Here is a 17,309-nt window from a genome sequence, read left to right as displayed (position 1 = left end):
TGATATTTTATGCCTGTAAGTCTATAATTAAAAGTCTTATGTTTCAACGGAAATATTAAATACTTTTTTCAAAAATATTCAGTAGGTACATATTCAAGGTAAGTAACTTAAAAAAACATGATCTTAATGAGGATATTAAAATTTATTAAGTTCAGTTTTCTTATATTCATAGTTTAATGATTATTATCATAATAATTTATGTCATTTGGTTTATTCAATAACCTTTATTTTAAATGAGTCGTAAAATCCTTTGACAAACACCGACCATACAATAATTTTACTTCAAATGTACTTAACGGTAATTTTATTTAATGAGCAGAGCGAAAAGTAAATGTTTTAATTAAAAGAAGTTAAAATTATGAATAGTCAAAATAATCATTATAATGGATAATTAAATCTAAACTTAAATTATAAAGGCAAACAGTTTGTCTTGAACGCGCTTATCTTAGGAACAAGTCGACCGATTTTAAAAATTCTTTCGGTGTGGCTTAGCCCATTTATAAAGGTTTAATAGGTTATTCATAGTTTACTTTTATCCAGGTACACAGAGTAGTCTCCGGGATGCGGTTGAAACCATTGAAAGAAGCAAGTGCCTAAAAACAATAAGTTCCGATGATTGCTCTACTTACAGATACCAGCAGGTCAAAATACCCAAATATGTCAAAATTTACCAATCTAAAATTAAACTTCCACTGTTGCGATAAAGTTGAAAATCTGTTGAAAACATTTATCAAGAAACAAGCCATTTTTAAGTTTCTTTTTCATTTTTATTTTATTTTATTTTATTTATGATAGGTATTTATGATATTTTATTTTATATTCATGTTAATATAGATTTAGTTAGGTACGTTGAAATAATGAACAGTTTGTGTAAATAACGAAAATACTTCTATATGATTCCCACATTGAAGACATTTTTGTCTGTACAATCTTACGAACAAATATATCAGGTATTCAATGTGGCAAGTAGTGTGGGTAGAAATAATAAAAGAATTCAAAGCGATGGCCGCAAATAATAGCGTGTCGCTTGCGTCTAGAATAGGGACCGGATAGGGACGGGTTGCTAAACGTAGAGCCATTAAAACTGCGGACTATTTTGCCTTTTTTATCTTAATTTGATTTTTTTAAGAACATCCCAACTTTAGCTAGGTTTAGCTTAGTATTATTTTCAGATTTACCAGTCACATTTTAGATAGGTTTCACTATGCTAAAAATGTCCTTAATAGTATGTGCGCAGAGAAATAATAATTCTAAATAAGTAGGTTCCAATATTTTGATATTTTTCCCCTTAGTGTATTTTTTATTTAGTAATGGTTTTATATTATCAGTATTAATTTACATAAATAAAGCTGGATGTACCGGATGAAAGGCAAAGCAATTACATAAATAAAAGTTAAAATAAACCATCCAACTAGCGTATAAATTTCATTTTAAAACAGATAAATTTCCAAAGCACTCGTTTCCTCAAAGCTTCAAATGAGATGCAAATTATAATTACATCTAGTGATTTTACTATTGATACTAATTGCGGCTGTCGTAAACTGTCGTGGAATACAAATTATATAATTTGCTGGTCCAAAGGAAGCCAGATGTCTATCTTTATATCTTTCGAATTAGTTGTAACGGTGAATAAAACTGTTAGTTTCAATTTTGATGCTAATTAAAGGGCTAATTTTACATTTATAACTGTCTGTTATGTGTGAAAGATAGGTAAAGTACGGTGATATTTTTTTTTTTTGGTTTCAAGCTGGCCTGCCCTATCGTTTGCCATGTCATGTTATCGCATCTTACTCCTAACTTCAGTCTTTTGGAGATCCCGATTCCATCTTAACAAAGGGAATCTTACATTTATTTGTTAGATGCCTTCCACGCTATTAATTTCCCGATAATGCATCGCAGTTCTTTGCTCACTCCAATTTTGTAGAATATTTTTAAACTTCAGATTCCTACTCTAATAAAATCAGTTTAGTCTGAGCTATAAAAATGATAATAATAAATACTTATGTCTTTTTTTATACGCTTTAAAAATCTTTGGTCCTTTCCGCCAGTTTTATGGGCATACATTCAAAGTTTTTATACATCAAATAAGAACGGCGATTCCCGTGAATCCTGCGGGTAATTGTTACTATAATTTTTCTTTACTTCGACAAATTATACCTCGGTGTTTATTACTGCGGGATGGACGTTTAGGGATGTCACATTTTATTCTTGGCTATCCAGCCCTATATTTTAAACTGACCTTTGGAGTTGGTAACTTAAATTCTATTTTGATTGGTCGTTATAGTCTAGATTACTGAGAGCGATACCTGCAGTGTTGTACACTTGCTATTTATAACAATTATGTAGGTAAAAAATTTGATAAAATATGCAATTGAAATACCTATTCATCCACCTATCATGGTTTAGAAAAAATAGGTACCTACGCATGAAGTCGTCAATATAAAACTTGGGTGGTTGTTCCGAGAATAATTCGCGCGAGAAAAGACATTAGGTAAATTGTCGTCAATTTAACGGTGTTGGTTTGAATTCCTACAAACTCTGAAGATTTTTGTTTAAATTACCTAATTCTGATTACGAATAGTATGTCTATACATACTTTTGTATTTTTTCATAATAGACGATACATAGAGGCCTTAATTTACACTTGGCAACCCTGAAAATCTTTCTAATGGCAAGGTTATTATTTTTTTTACTTAACAACCTGCACTGGGTACTGAAATTACGTTCTCACCCTACCGCGATCTACGTCTCAATCCTGAGATAGAAGCAATACTTTGAAAGTGATCATAATTATCATGATGGTGCTATTTAAGTATTATAAAAACTTATAATAAGATGCTTCTATCTTGTAGTTAGGTGTTGTTGCGTCTTTTAGAATACTCACTTTGTTGATGTTTTCTGGGGTTTGGGGTCAGAGGTCATCATCATCCTCCTGCCTTTATCCTAATTGTTTTAGGATAGCAATTAAACGAGTGACTGTAAATTACAATTTTAAGTGTCAAAATTAATTAATTTTAGCTATATAATTACTGAGTGAGCGACTGACTGTAAGTGACGAAAAATCAACAGAATAGTATCTTTTAAACATTAATTTGAGTTACTTAAAATACAAAATGAGCAGCTTCATAATATTTGAGTGACTTAATATTTGTTTGAGTGTCAACGTTACGTCCTGCATTTTTTTTCAATATTTGGCAAATGTATTTTTTATACTGAGCGGCATTTTATCTTAAATGAAGTGTTTCGAATACAAAATGTGTGAAATAAATTACATTATACAAATTTCCTAGGAAATCTATTCATTTCCTAAATATTAATCGGAAATGTACAATTAAGATACCAAGGAGTAAGCGGGGGATAGCGGAGCGAGGGAAGGGGATTGAAGCGAAGCATGCAAGCAGGTATGCAGAATGGAAGCACAATGCAACATGCAGCAAGCATGGCTTCTGTCACGGCTCCGGCGCTGCGGGGCTCCGGCGGTCCCATGCGAGTTTATCGTCGCAGATGGTTTACACGCTCACCACCGCAGCTTCGGCTTGCTGGCCGGCTCAGCCGGCCAGCCTCAGCCCCGGCGGGAACGTTAAAACTACCTGCGCCTCAGCTCGCAGGCCGCCTCGCCCCTCCGCGCCTACGCGGTTTTGAATTGCACTCTAGGGGTAGGGCAACAAGACTACGTGGAGTCGGTTTTGCAGCGATTCGTTTTCAAAATTCTGCCATCTTAAAATAGAATATCAGGAACCAATAATCATTAATAAAGCAGCTTACAAAACTTTGCTCAAAGTGAACTTTTTAGTAGTACGTTATGTATAACCTCACTTAGAAAAATCGATTCTATCTTTATATTGACGTTGCCCTGTCTGTATTTCCAGTCGCTCACTTAGTAATGTAGTCGCTTGGATAAAATTTTAATATATGAAATGAATTTATCACAATCCACTTTTTGTAAGCTCGTTCTGGATTTTATTATTAATCAATATTAATTGTTAGTTTAGTTAATTTTTCGCTTACTCAAATTCATACCGCTCAAGTTATTAATACAGTATGTCATCATCAGTCGCAAAGCGTTTTTTTAATCGCTCGGTTTATATTTCCCCATTGTTTTATGGGTCATACTCTTCTATCTGCAGTTATCTCTCAAGTAACGTCAGAAGTTGTTAGGTTAATTTTATAAAACTCTGATTTCTAGTACCTACTTGTTACGAAGGAAAACACGAGGCAGAAAATTTTAACTCTGATGGCAATTTACTGACTTATGTGTCTGCACTTTTTAATCTTAATCATATCAATGTTTTCATAAGCCATACAAAGCGGTGGGCCACATATGTATTATCATTACTAAATATTCCATATTTCTTCTTTCAGTTTCGTCCAAGAGTTCTCGTGCGAGCCGCTAGATGGCGTGACGCTGTTACTCGAACTCCTGCGCAACGTGCAGCTCAGCCAATCAGGAGAGGGCGCGAGGGGACCGCCCGCTGTTAGGAGAAGACCACTGCTGGATGAGTTGGCTTGTTTGTAAGTCATTTGCAATTTTATTTAAATATTTTTTGGTGTATTAAATTAACTCTTAATATCTAAAGTTGTATTAAATTATTTTATGCGGCAAACAGTGTAATTGAAAGTAGCACTGGGCCTAGCTCCTTTGTAAATATTTTATGATTGCAAATTCAACTCAAGATTTAGATGTAATCCGAGACAATGTCTAGGACGAAAAACCCTTAATTTTACTACACAGCCCGATAAAAAAAACATATTATTTAATAGCTATCAGAACCTATCTATCTATCCTACCTACCTACCTATCTATATCCACTGTCAGTAAAATTGCTGTTTTTATTATGTTTCTAGGCAATGCCTATGGAGCTGCTGTAGCCGCTACCCTGACTGCGTGCGGAGGCTGGTGTCTGGCTCCAACGGAGTGTACACCCTCACCGTCTGCATCATGTCTACAGTTAACAAGTCCAGGGTTCTGGCTTTGCAGGTAAGATATTTTTCAAACAATTGCGAATTGGCATGGTATGATTGGTGTGACAGAAAGTAGGACCATGGTGTCTTCGAGAAGACGTAAATGTTGATTCTGCTCCTGACCGGAAAGAGTCCAGTCATATCCGATTATACCGTCCCGATGAACTATGAGAGTGAGTGAATAGAGAGTGCATCCTTGTGTACTATAACATTTCTTGCACAGCTTGCTGATTATCTTAAATTCGAGAACAGCCGCCGTGGACGAAATTCGGCGTGGACGCCATTATTGTATTAAATTATATTTAGTTTAGAACAAAAGTAATATTTTCTATCGTTTTCAACTTTTCTATTTCTATATTCCAGCTCCTAACAAAAGCCTGCTACCCTCCAGCGAAAGGCCACAGCATGGTTTCCGAAGCTCTCTCCACGCTCCGTCTCCGCTACGGAGAACCAGTTCGCTTCAGATTCTTGGTAGGAATGCTGCAGAGCTCTGGAGGTTCGGGAGACCTGCAGGCAGCTGGCCTGGCCTTCATCAATGCACTGTTGAGCAGTGCTCCTACTCCTCAGAGGAAGCTGTATATTCAAGCTGAGTTGGAACAGGCTGGATTTGATATTGTTACTTTAAAAAAGGTAAGGCCTGATAATATTTTTTTGTAAAATATAAACAATACCTACTATAACCATAAAAAATACTTCGTTTATTCATAATAACATAATTTTATGTCCTATTAAAATTTTATTTACTATGTATGTGATAGAAATTCTCTCCACGAAAGTAAAGCAGGGAATTTACTAAACAACCAATAGAATTTAGTTATGCAAACATCATGTCTCCGCCCATTCAGTAGCATCCTTAAGCAGATACATTCTATAGGTTGTTTAAATGCTCTGCTTCCGTTAATTAGAGCTATATATTATTATCTTAATTAACAATGGTAGGTTACACTAGATAGAATAAAATAACATCATGATCACACCTCATAGCTAACAAATATTTCACAGATGGTAGCCAAGCTGCCAAGCGCGAACGACCAAGTGACAAGAGAGATAGACGATTACGAGAGACAGCTGATAGACATCGACACGCTGAGCGAGAAGGCGAACGAGGCGCAGAGAGAGAAGGACGATTTGAGGCACAAGCTTGAACTGCTTGAGAAGAGAGTCAAGGTAACGTAGTAGAATTCTAAATGCAGAACCAAAAGCTTGCTTGGCTCGTGTATACACAATTTTGGCATTTTTATTTTATTAATTTTAAGAAAACTTACAGCTACATACATTGTTTAGTTACAGGATAATAATGTGGAAGAAGGCTAATTACAAGTTTCCACTCATAACCATATGGGCCAAATAGGATGTGAAGAACGATTGAGAAACACCATTGTTGGGTTACCCTTTGCCCACCAATTGCTTAACATTCTAAATCTAATGTTTTAGTAGCAATTCTTCAATCGAAATATTTTATAATACCTATTTATGAGAAAAAACATCTTGCGAGATGATCATTAACTTATTAGATATCTTAAAGAAAAAAATATTTAGAGGTCTGCCAGAATGTACTATACTTCCGGAATTTACAACTGTTATTGATCAAAAGAAAAACAAGTTACGACATTTCAATGTACTGATTCATAAGTTTGTTGTCTGATAAAGATTAGTAACATAATCTATTTAAGTAAATTGAGATTAAACATGGCTGATTAGCTTATAGCTTAGGATTAAAACGAATACGCCAATGAATACCAAATATAATAATATTAGAATATAATAGAATATTGCAAAACAATGGTGAAATTGCAATAATAAACTTTGAAGTAAATACTGAGATCAGAGCTGTAAATACAATTTTTCTAGATACTCAATACTTACAATAATTGGTTCTTTACAGATTCTTCAAGAAGAAAAAGGGATCCTGTTATCATTAGAGAAATGCTTGAAGGAGAAGTGTTGCGAACTTCAGGAGGAGGTGTCTTCACTACGATCAGAACATGGCAACTCCAACAGGAAGAAACCATTCGCCATCAAGAAAAAAAATTCTGTTCATAAAAATAGAGGTAAACCTTCAAACATTAGATTACCAAATCACTGGAATGATCTTAACCAAGAAAACATTTATTTAAAAAATTTAATCATAAACTTATTTGCTTCCTTTAATCTTACAGACGAATCATCACCACCAGAAGATGAAGGTATCAGTTCCTCAGAGAGATCTCTAAGTCCCGAAGGTGATCCTCCACGAGACTCCATGGTCTACGAAGTTTTCAAAAACGAAACATACGACATAATGCGAAACAAACGTCCGTTGCATAAAAAACTAGAATCCAAGAAGAATGAAAAGAAATCCTCAGACGAGGAAGAAGAAACGACAATTGATGAAGTTATTCAAGAATTAAGGAATATTGTCAATCACGCTGAATCGGAACAGTACGCTAAAGATTTCATTGATGACCGTTCATCCAGATGCAATCAAACTTCAGAAATTAACGTACCAATAAACGCTCTAGAATGCAAAAAGAACAGAGATGAAAAAGAAGATTCTATTACTAGCACTAGACACAGTATACAGATAAAAGGAAAAGAGGATTTCCCAGACGATAGTGTTGAAGAAGACCAAGAATCTGAGATTATTCCAAGCAAAATAGTCCCACACCCACCTAGAAAGGCCAAAAGCCTGTTACACTTATTTGTCCCACCTGTAGTAGACCAAGGATTGGTATACAAGCCTCCCGATCTCTACGACGATAACTTCTACTCTAGTGACGAAGGATCTGATTCTTTACTAAGCGCTTCAAAATATACTAAGCCCGTCGCTAAAAAACCTTCTGTCTCCAGCTTCGATTTCAACGAATGCAGAGCTGTTTTCAACTCTATTACAGATAGGATTAAGGATGAGAGTAGAACGAAGCGTTCCAGAACTCGTTCTAGAGAAGAAAGCAGGAGAACGTCTATAAAACGAAGCGAGTCATTCCAAACTTCTGAGAAAGGATCCCGACAGCGCGAGTATATTGATAGTATGTTTTACGCAGAAACTCCTGCGCCGATAGTCGGGTCAACGACTCAGTTGCATAGATCTAATTCTAAATGCAGTCGGGTAGACGAAATAGTCAACCTTATTGAGTCTAAAAAACTCACTAAAAGCTTAGACAGGATCGACGAGGGACTGAACTCAATGGTGGATATTGTCATGCTGTCCGAACCACGTAAACCCGCATGGCCATACGAGAGAAGACAAAGATCTTGTTCTAGAACAAGCAGCGATGGTGGAAACGAGACTCCTTTGATCCCGGTAACCAGATCCAACAGCAAACTGAACAACATGAGCCGCTACGATTCAAAATCTAGCCACAAAGACGAAACCACCAAAACAGAGTCCCCAAAATTCTTCATGAACCAGTCTAAGTTGAACCCTGGCCTTGACTCCCAAACTGGCTTTAATAGCTCCACGTTTTTGGTGAAACGTGGTCACAGCAACGCTGGCTTTTACTCCGGGCCTCACATGTTAAGGGATGCTCCTGCCAGCATGACTAGTCTTGTCATCAATGGTACACACAGCCACGCAGATTTGAAAAGAACCTTATCGCCCATTGGTTCAAATTCCAGCAAGTTTGGCAATCACAAAGTGACAGACATGCCTTCTGGGTTGTACTAAAAGGTGCTTCTACTATACGTTTTCGGAACCAACGACTAATTTAAGTGTTTCGTACCTAATTATATGACTAGTGCAATATAGCCCTTTAGGAATACTTAACGTGTTAGTGAAAATCAGTTTTTGGAAGGTCTGATTAAATTGAAAATATATTTGTTTTGTATCTTGTAACGATATTAGGGTCTTAAAAATGCAAAGACAAGAAAAATATATTTCTGCAAATTCAAGAGTTAATATTTATGTCGTGTCAAAACTCTTTGAATTAATTGTTTGTGGCCTTTCAAAACTGAAAGAGTAAAGCTCATCTACTTATTTATTTTTAGATATTTAGCGTTTAATTATTACGTATCTTGGTAATTTTGTTTTTTAGCAAAATTTGCTTAAGATCACCATGTCACTGCTGCCAGTTTATTACCTACTTATTATTTTATTTTAAAAAAGAATTTCAAAACTCTGCATTTAAATTATACAACTGTCTATTGGTCTTCTTGAAACACCAATCACGAGTTGCTATTTTTGTTCGATATTTAAAATATTTTGACAGTGCAGAGTTCCACTACGACTGTTTACCTCAATTTTAAGTACTTTTAAGTTCCTTCAAATTAAAATCTGTTGCTTGGTCTACTGAAATTACTTTATTTACTCGTTGTAAATAAGTCTGTTTATCAATTCGAAATGTAGCATTTTCTTGTATTTACATTATTGATGTAATAAAAACATGTATGTAAGCATAGTTCATCTTTTATTTGTTTTGATCTTATTTCCGTTCCGTATGTACTTAAGTAAATATAGTACAGTATTTTCTTTTGGCACGAAAATTAAGATTTTATCAGTGTGGCAACATCATCTTAGAATTGCTTTTGTTTTAAAAAAAATGTGAGTGCAATATTGAAAATCACTTTTTTACGTTTTTAGATAATTTATTTAGATAGGTATTTACTGAATACATTCTTGGCTGACTGGCAGACTTATTAAGCTAACTGTATCAATGCTAATCGGATAATGAATTCAACAAAATTTACTAATCCTTTTGTCTTTTCCTTATTACTCAGACATTTTCATGATAAGTGAAATAACAAAGGTGTGGTTTTGATACTAAAAAATATTTTTATAAACTTTATGGCTGTTAAAAACATAGTGCAGTTTTTGCAATTTTTTTGTCAATAAAAAATGGCAGTTGCTTTACATTATTTAAATAAAATATTTATATGTTATCAATCTAAATATATTATACGATCTCATATTATCAAGAGTGCCCTTTTGCACACAGTCAAACAAAGTATTAGCGAAAAACTTATCAGGTTTTTTACACACTACATACAAAAAACAAATAAAACACCAACAATTCCTCGGAGTCTTTATAATCACATCATAATATATTTACACTATTTACAGTAACCTTAAAATCACCGCTGACTATCAATTTCCTTTAACAAAGCTATCAACTTTTCATACAACTGTTCTTTCGCATCGATGCCCCAAATAAAATCGTAGTGGTTGAAACTGTCCCTATCAATCTTGTAGGTACCAACTACATTAGGTAAGGCATTTGATAGAAGAAGTAGGTCCTTATAGTTAACCTCCTTATCACTTAACCCGTAATGCAGGTACGAAGGAGCTGTGACCTTGGACAGGTCGTACTCTGGAGGGTTAAGTCTACCGTAGACTGCCAAGTTGGTCAAAGCATTGTGGTTGAAACGACGGAAGGCGTTGAAGCGGATGACTTGGCCGTAGTGGGAGACTTGGCGGACCGACGCTCCGGCGGGAGCGTGCGCCAAGAATAATGGTATCATTGTCTGCAAGAAGAAAGGTATTGATTAAGTAATTCTGGTATATAGCTGGTGTGTTTTGTTTTACCTACGTCTAATGACAGTCAAATAATAGTGCGTTAGACTCAAAACTCAGTAGTTTAAAAAAAGACTCAAGTTAGCATGCCATCGGTTTTTTTATATCTGCTATGTTTGTCATCAAAATTTGCATATCTAGGCTGATAAGCAGCTAATGCAAATTACGTGACTGTGAAAAATAAGCCATCAATTTCATTATGATATTGGACATTATATCTTTATCATCCAGCCCTTCTTACTAATATGATAAAAGCGAAAGTAAATTTAGCTGTTCCTAACAAAATTAATCCAGATGAATACGAAGCCTAGACACTGTCATAACCAAGTTTGTGAGTACCCGGTTACCTACTCAAACTATACCGTTTGATCCCGATCAGAGCCCATGTAAATTTACGATTATTAAGATCTAGATCAAAACTTACCGAATTATAGTACTCTCTGTCAGCAACGAGTCCTGTGATGTCAGCATTGCAAGCCACCTCGAACATGGAGAAGGTTGAAGTACAGAAGTTGTCTTGGAACCAGGAGACGAAATCTCGGCTTCCGAAGATCTCACCCTGGCCCATTGCGAATGCGGTTGTCTGAGGAAGAAATAGAACCGTTAGCCTTTGTATAAACATTAGATAATATTAATTAAAAAAGAATTCAGAATCTATTTGGGAAGTCGGTTGGAAAGTTCTTCAGGATATTTTTTCTCAATTATAATCCAAATATTGGAAGAGACAAGAATGCACAGAAAGTAGAGATCTTTTTGTCCAAATACTTCCTCAATTGTTTTACAATCTTATTTGTGTTTTCAATTAATGTGAAACTGTTTCAGTGTGTCGTTTGGGTGTTTTTATTGCACGCATTTATCAAATGACAAACACGTGATTAGTAGACCTAAAATGAAGGTTGAGAAGCCCTATCATAGATAACCATACAGGTACATCCTATTTAACCAGATTTATCTAGTTTTTACCAAACTTTAAATACATCCTGGTTTTTCAACGATCAATCATTGAAAATTGTTAGAAACTAATTATCACGAATTAGTGTACATGAGTTTTAGCAGAAACAAGTACTTAGTAGAATTACAAATTAATATTATTATCTCTAAGATAATCTATAGATTTAGTTTGTTTCACGTTTCTGTAGTGTGTGCGAAAAGTATTAGTCACGGCTTTTTTTTATCTGTGTAAACTGTGACGAGGAAAAATCACGGGAAAATTAAAAGTTATTGGATACCTACAAGAATTGAGATTAGTGAATCTGCGAATATTTATTGTTAATTAGGTAATTTGCTTGTTTAAAGATCTTTATATCAGCATAATGAATAAAGATTGGTATAAAGTGTTAGGTACCTAACTTTATTGAAATAAACGTTGAAGAGTTTATATTTTTTAGCTACAAACCAGACGTAGGTAGATAAGTATTGTTTAATTATCATTATTAAGGACACGACGTTATAAAATAGAATACCTAATTCAATATTTACAAAGAGTTTGTTGACAATTTATAATCCAGTTTATGTCATGTAAACAAAGTTATGTCTACGATTTAATACTTTTATAACTGACCCGGATTCGGTAACTTTCCGGGTTTAAACAATTGTATCCTGCTTTTATACGTAAACAATGGAAATAACAGAACTATATATTTTAGTTTTGGAATCTTATAGCGTTTTTAAAGTAACGTATTTTCGGCACAGTTTTTATACACAAAAAAATTACTGCCACCAGTTTAAATGATAAAGTTGAAACTGCGTGATCAGCGTGGAATGTGTCGTTCGTAAAAAAAACCGAACGTGTATATGCGACCAATCGGCTAGTGTGAAAGTGGGATTAAACTTAAAATCATGGGCCAAGAATAATTTTAAATATTAGAACTGTAGTTAGAGTACTGCTTGGACTAGACTATTGTAAAAAAAATATGTAAAAATTATCACTCACATCAATAATACTTTCGAAGGGTGCCAAAGACTTGAACATTGACACATCATTGTAAGTGAAGAAGGACGCAGGAGCCAATCCTTGGAAGGACAGGAACTTATCATTGTACTCAGGCCTCAAAGAGTTCAGCACCAAGAAGGTAGTACCTCCTTGAGAGTGCCCAATGTAATGGAGCTTCGACTGTCCAGTAGTTTCTAAGATATGGTCGATGAAAGCTGGGAGGTCAATGTTGCCGATCTCATCCCAGCTGAATTTCCAGAAGTTCTGGTTTAAGCTGCTGTCAGGGTTCAAAGATCTGTGCTTGCGGGAGTAGAAGTTACCACGGGCATTTCCTAGCCATACGTCGTAACCAGCTTCGGCAAGTAAGTAGCCTGTGGATGATGACGAAAGTTAGAAACAAATGACAAACGAATTAAGTGCCGTGGGCGTCACACTGCAAACTCTTAGTCGGCTGATAGTTTGTTGGGGTCAGTATGGAGATAAATGGTAGTGTGCATATTACAACGATCAGATATCCGGGTGATATCAGAGCGACTAAAAAGTTTTGGGTTCAAAAGAAACTGTCAAACAACCAAATATCGGCCGACAGTTTAGTCCGTATTGTCCGGGGATATTTTTATTGCAACATTCAGCTGTGTTTTAGATTATGACTATGTAATTACATTATATTTGCTGCATCACTATTTTATTATAAACAATGGTTGTCTTATATGAATTAAATCTGATACAATATCAGTAGGCTTCCCAGCTTTGGCTTCCGAAACGTCTGGCGTCTGCGCGTGATTCGATCTTAATCTTCTAAAGTCGACGATAGCAATATTAGTCGGATAATTAATGACAGATTATTAGTAAGATTATAAACGATAAAATAATCAATTAATTTTCACGTTAATTTGTCATGGTAGTGTGATACTCATTGAATTGGTTTTAAGTACCTAAGAAATGTTTTGATTTAGAAGTCGTCGTGAAAATCTTTGGGGGAAAGTTTTAACAAATATTGCAGATTTTGAACAAAAAGTAGGTAATTTAGTAATTTTCAGGACATAAAGTATGAAATGAAAGTGTTTCAACATTTTCATCCAGTTTCAAAATAAATCGAAATAACTTTTTGAATGAAGACATAATTTAAATCATTGCATCACTAATACGATTTAACACGTTTTATAGTGTATTTTAAGGTACATTTTTCAACTAACATGGAATTCCATTGTTACGTTTCAGCATATCTTTTTATTATTTCTTTTGATATTGAATAATTAATTATATATCCTGTGTAGATAAAGTTTATAATTTTTGTTTTATCAAAACTTTGGCCTTAATTTAATAAAAGTCAAGGGCACAGGATGGCAGGACATTGCACTAAAAACTTATCGTTTATTAACTAGTTTCAGGGTTATTTTCATAATCCACATTGATATCCTAAAACTGAAAAAGTTGTTTGTTTGTTTGTTTGAACGATGCGCTAATCTAAGGTATTACAAGATCGATTTGAAAATATCTTTCAGTTTTACATAGTCCATTTATTGTACCTACAGGGCTTCTTTTTACTTTTTATATGGACTTTTGGTAGGAAGTTTGAAAGTGGCGCCGGTATCAGAAAAACTGCGTGGAAACCGGCTGTCGTGGTATGGGCATGTGATGCGGAGGAATGAGAGTCATGTTGTGAGGAAGGTGATGAGTATGAACGTGGACGGATATAGTGGAAAAGGAAGACCAAAAAAACGATGGATGGATTGTGTGAAAGTAGATATGGTAAGAAAGAATGTTACTTGTGAGATGACGGCAGATAGAAGAGTATGGAAGAAGAAAACATACTGCGCCGACCCCAAATGAAATTGGGATAAGGGCAGGAGGATGATGATGATGATGATGATGGACTTTTGGTAAGGTCCCATAGGACGTGACGAAAATAGCTAACGGAAGCTATATCGGGTGATTTTTTACAATTCACCATAGAATATCATAAAGTATATGTGATAGGGTTTAATGTGATTAGGCACGACACACTTTATAGTAACGTACAAAATATTTGAATAATATTGCTACAATTGAACGATTAAACTTTGAACAGAACAATTATCATGATAACCGCTTATCTTCGCAAAAAGTGCATTCTATACATGCAAATGATACCTAAAGATGAATGATTTGTTATGTTTTTCCCCCATCTTTAAATAATTAAGTAATTTCAAAAATAAATTATCAGTTTTTATCTTTCTGGAATCATCTTTTACAAAATCTTGATACCTTTAAACCTACTATACATATTTGACTGAAACGGAAACCTATGTATTAATTTTAATGAATAATATAAGGCTTCTATGTCTAATGTACATACATATTTTTTTTGTATGAATCGCCAAGAAAATCATCTCAGTCCATTTGCACATGCAGCTTTTAGTCGGCCGACAGTTTGTTTGGCCTCATAAATATAATATTTAGCCGGTATCGTACCGACTGTTTTTGATTGGATTCATGATTTTCTAAAAAAAACTAAATTGCCAACCATCGGGTCGACTGTCGGCCGACTGTTTATTCCGCTGTGCTTACTCAAAAAAATAGAAGATAATTGAACTCACCCAAAGCTGTACCAGGTCCTAAGACGAGGAAGTCAGCAGAAGAAGACAGCAGTCCGTGCATTATAAACACGATGGGTTTGTTGGGATCAGGGGTGTTGTTACTGTCCCTGCCGTGGGGGATCCTGTGGGCTTCCAGGATGTAGCCATCGGAGGTCGTGATTGTGTGGACTTCGATGGGATAGCCGTACTTCGCTACGAGGCCGGGCTGGAAATAAGAGGTTGATATTAGCGGTTTTATGTATCATCATCTGCCTAGCCTTTTTTCGGCTATGTTGGGGTTGGCTTCCAGACTAACTGGATGTAGCTATATGACAGTGTGCCACATGGTGAGTCTGTCTGTTTGATGTCTTCAAACCAGTTATCTGGGCAACCGATGTCTATGACTATAGGTAACTACGAAAACTCTATTCTTATTTCCCAGTCTTCAAAGTCAAATAATTTTATTATCTACATACCGACATATATTTATTAATTCGTAGAAATGCGATTTTATTATTAAGTATATTATTTTATCTGACGAGCACTTATGAACTTCAAAAATATTAATAAGTTTGCTTCTAGTTGCCCATTCTAAGAGTAGCTTCCTATGGAGAAAAACGGGCTAGAAACTTTTTATAATGAGTATGACGTTTGTACAATAGATCTTTTAATTTAGTTTTCTATGGCACGCGAATGAAATTAATGAGGAAACTGATCACACTTAATTACTTTAATCAGCTTATAATTCGGTGATTCATTGTAAGTATTATCTTAATTAATTTTCAAAAATGTAATTGACCTATTTGCAATTAATTTGTATATTGCGGTTGTTTACATTCTTTGGAGTGGCTCTCATATTATGTTCGTGTCTAGGGGAATTTTCTAATTAAAGAAATCTTTGTAACTTCTTGCTATTAAACGAGCTTTCTTCAGTTATCTTGGAATTGGCAACCATACGAAAAATATTAGGTAATTGCATCATAGTTCGTAACACCTTACATTACATTATATTAGGCAAATCTATGAAAAGAAAATATTAAACACTGGCTTATTGTGTGCTCCCTTTGCTTTAAAATTTTACACATTTTGAATAAGAAATATATTTTTTTTTAAATCTATCTACATTGTCACTTTGACACAGACAATTTTTTTGAAGATTCTCATACTTCGTCGTCTTCTATTTTTTAGAACTTAAATCCTCCAATTAAACAAAAGAAGTTAATTATTTTTACAGTGTAAATATAACACTATCATTTTACAGTTATATACCTACATATCTACACCGTTTAAATACGTATTTTTTTATTAATGTGGACTATGTGACATCACATATTCACTAATTAATTTGTTTTTAAATATAATTATAATATATTAATAGGCTAGTATTAACACTCTCCTACTTCTTTAAGCTGTGCCCTATAGGGTCCATATTGTCACTAATCAAAATGTACCACCTGCTATAACATATGGAATGCTAATCAAGAATTGAGTATTGAGTACCTACTCCTCACTCTAACTTAACACTTACCACGTCTAAAAGCATATCCTCGTCCACATCGCTGGACATCCGCGCGGCGGGATTCGCCCTCAATAGGCTTTCGACGTAATCCGCGTGCGGAGCCCGTCTAGCTGATGCGGAAACCGCTAACGCGACTAAAAGTACAAATTTAAGCACCATTTTTGCACGCTAGTGATCTACTGACGCCTTTTAACTATTTCCACAGTCTTTTGTAATGATTCTTATCGCTACGACACCTGGCTATCTTAGATTATAGTTCGGCCATTCAGAGAATGCGTTCCTGACACGTCGCGATTGAACTGACGACGTAACTACATTCATTGATTATTGATATAATAATGTTGTTTTAATGCTCCTCAATTGTTAAAACGGTAAACAACCAGCAAAAATATTTTTATCGTAACTGCAACGCCATTGCAAAGTTACGTCGTCAGTTCAATCGCGACGTGTCAGGAACGCATTCTCTGAATGGCCGAACTATAGTTAGTCGTCAATTTATTGGTGAGGGGGTTTACTGATTTTTAATTTTGTTGCTTTTGTTTTTGCGTTTTTTTTTCTGGTTGGATCTAGTAACATTTGCTTATTAACTTCGAAGATTGGCCTAACAGCTTATGGAGTTTAATTTTTTGAAGTGGCATCTGGTATATGCTTTTTTATTATAAAATTGGTCTAACAGATCTTGGAACGACGACAGTCTCTATCACGATGTTTAAGAAATATAAAGTACCTATTAAGTAAATTATGGAATATAAAGGTGTATATTTTATTGAGTTACACAAAGAGCCAACAGAGAACATATTTATGCCAATTAAGTCCAAGTTCATCGACAACATAAGCGTCGTGTTCTGC

At 34.9% G+C, this 17,309-nt stretch overlaps 2 protein-coding genes across 3 annotated transcripts in view; one reads left to right on the top strand and one right to left on the bottom strand.

Moving 5' to 3' along the window:
- LOC124632928 overlaps nt 1–9,338 on the top strand; it is a 141,566-nt gene extending 132,228 nt beyond the window's left edge. For both annotated transcript variants that reach the window (XM_047167943.1, XM_047167944.1), the window contains 6 exons: nt 4,363–4,512; nt 4,846–4,978; nt 5,326–5,592; nt 5,965–6,129; nt 6,848–7,013; nt 7,122–9,338. In XM_047167943.1, the coding sequence (XP_047023899.1) occupies nt 4,363–4,512; nt 4,846–4,978; nt 5,326–5,592; nt 5,965–6,129; nt 6,848–7,013; nt 7,122–8,608 (2,368 nt within the window). In that variant the 3' untranslated portion in view covers nt 8,609–9,338. The remainder of the gene's footprint in view (nt 1–4,362; nt 4,513–4,845; nt 4,979–5,325; nt 5,593–5,964; nt 6,130–6,847; nt 7,014–7,121) is intronic.
- A 612-nt stretch (nt 9,339–9,950) lies between these two features.
- On the bottom strand, nt 9,951–16,661 carry LOC124632930 (lipase 1-like). Its single transcript, XM_047167945.1, has 5 exons — nt 16,470–16,661; nt 14,963–15,167; nt 12,384–12,754; nt 10,875–11,033; nt 9,951–10,401 (listed from the first exon to the last, which is right to left on the bottom strand). The coding sequence occupies exons 1-5, from the start codon at nt 16,617–16,619 to the stop codon at nt 10,012–10,014; spliced, it is 1,275 nt and encodes a 424-aa protein (XP_047023901.1). The 5' UTR covers nt 16,620–16,661; the 3' UTR covers nt 9,951–10,011.
- Between the last annotated feature and the right edge of the window lie 648 nt (nt 16,662–17,309).

Source organism: Helicoverpa zea, chromosome 9 (assembly GCF_022581195.2).
Source record: "Helicoverpa zea isolate HzStark_Cry1AcR chromosome 9, ilHelZeax1.1, whole genome shotgun sequence".
NCBI classification, from domain to species: domain Eukaryota; kingdom Metazoa; phylum Arthropoda; class Insecta; order Lepidoptera; family Noctuidae; genus Helicoverpa; species Helicoverpa zea.
Note: the sequence above shows the minus strand (reverse complement) of the source record. Positions and strands in the feature narration are given on the sequence as shown.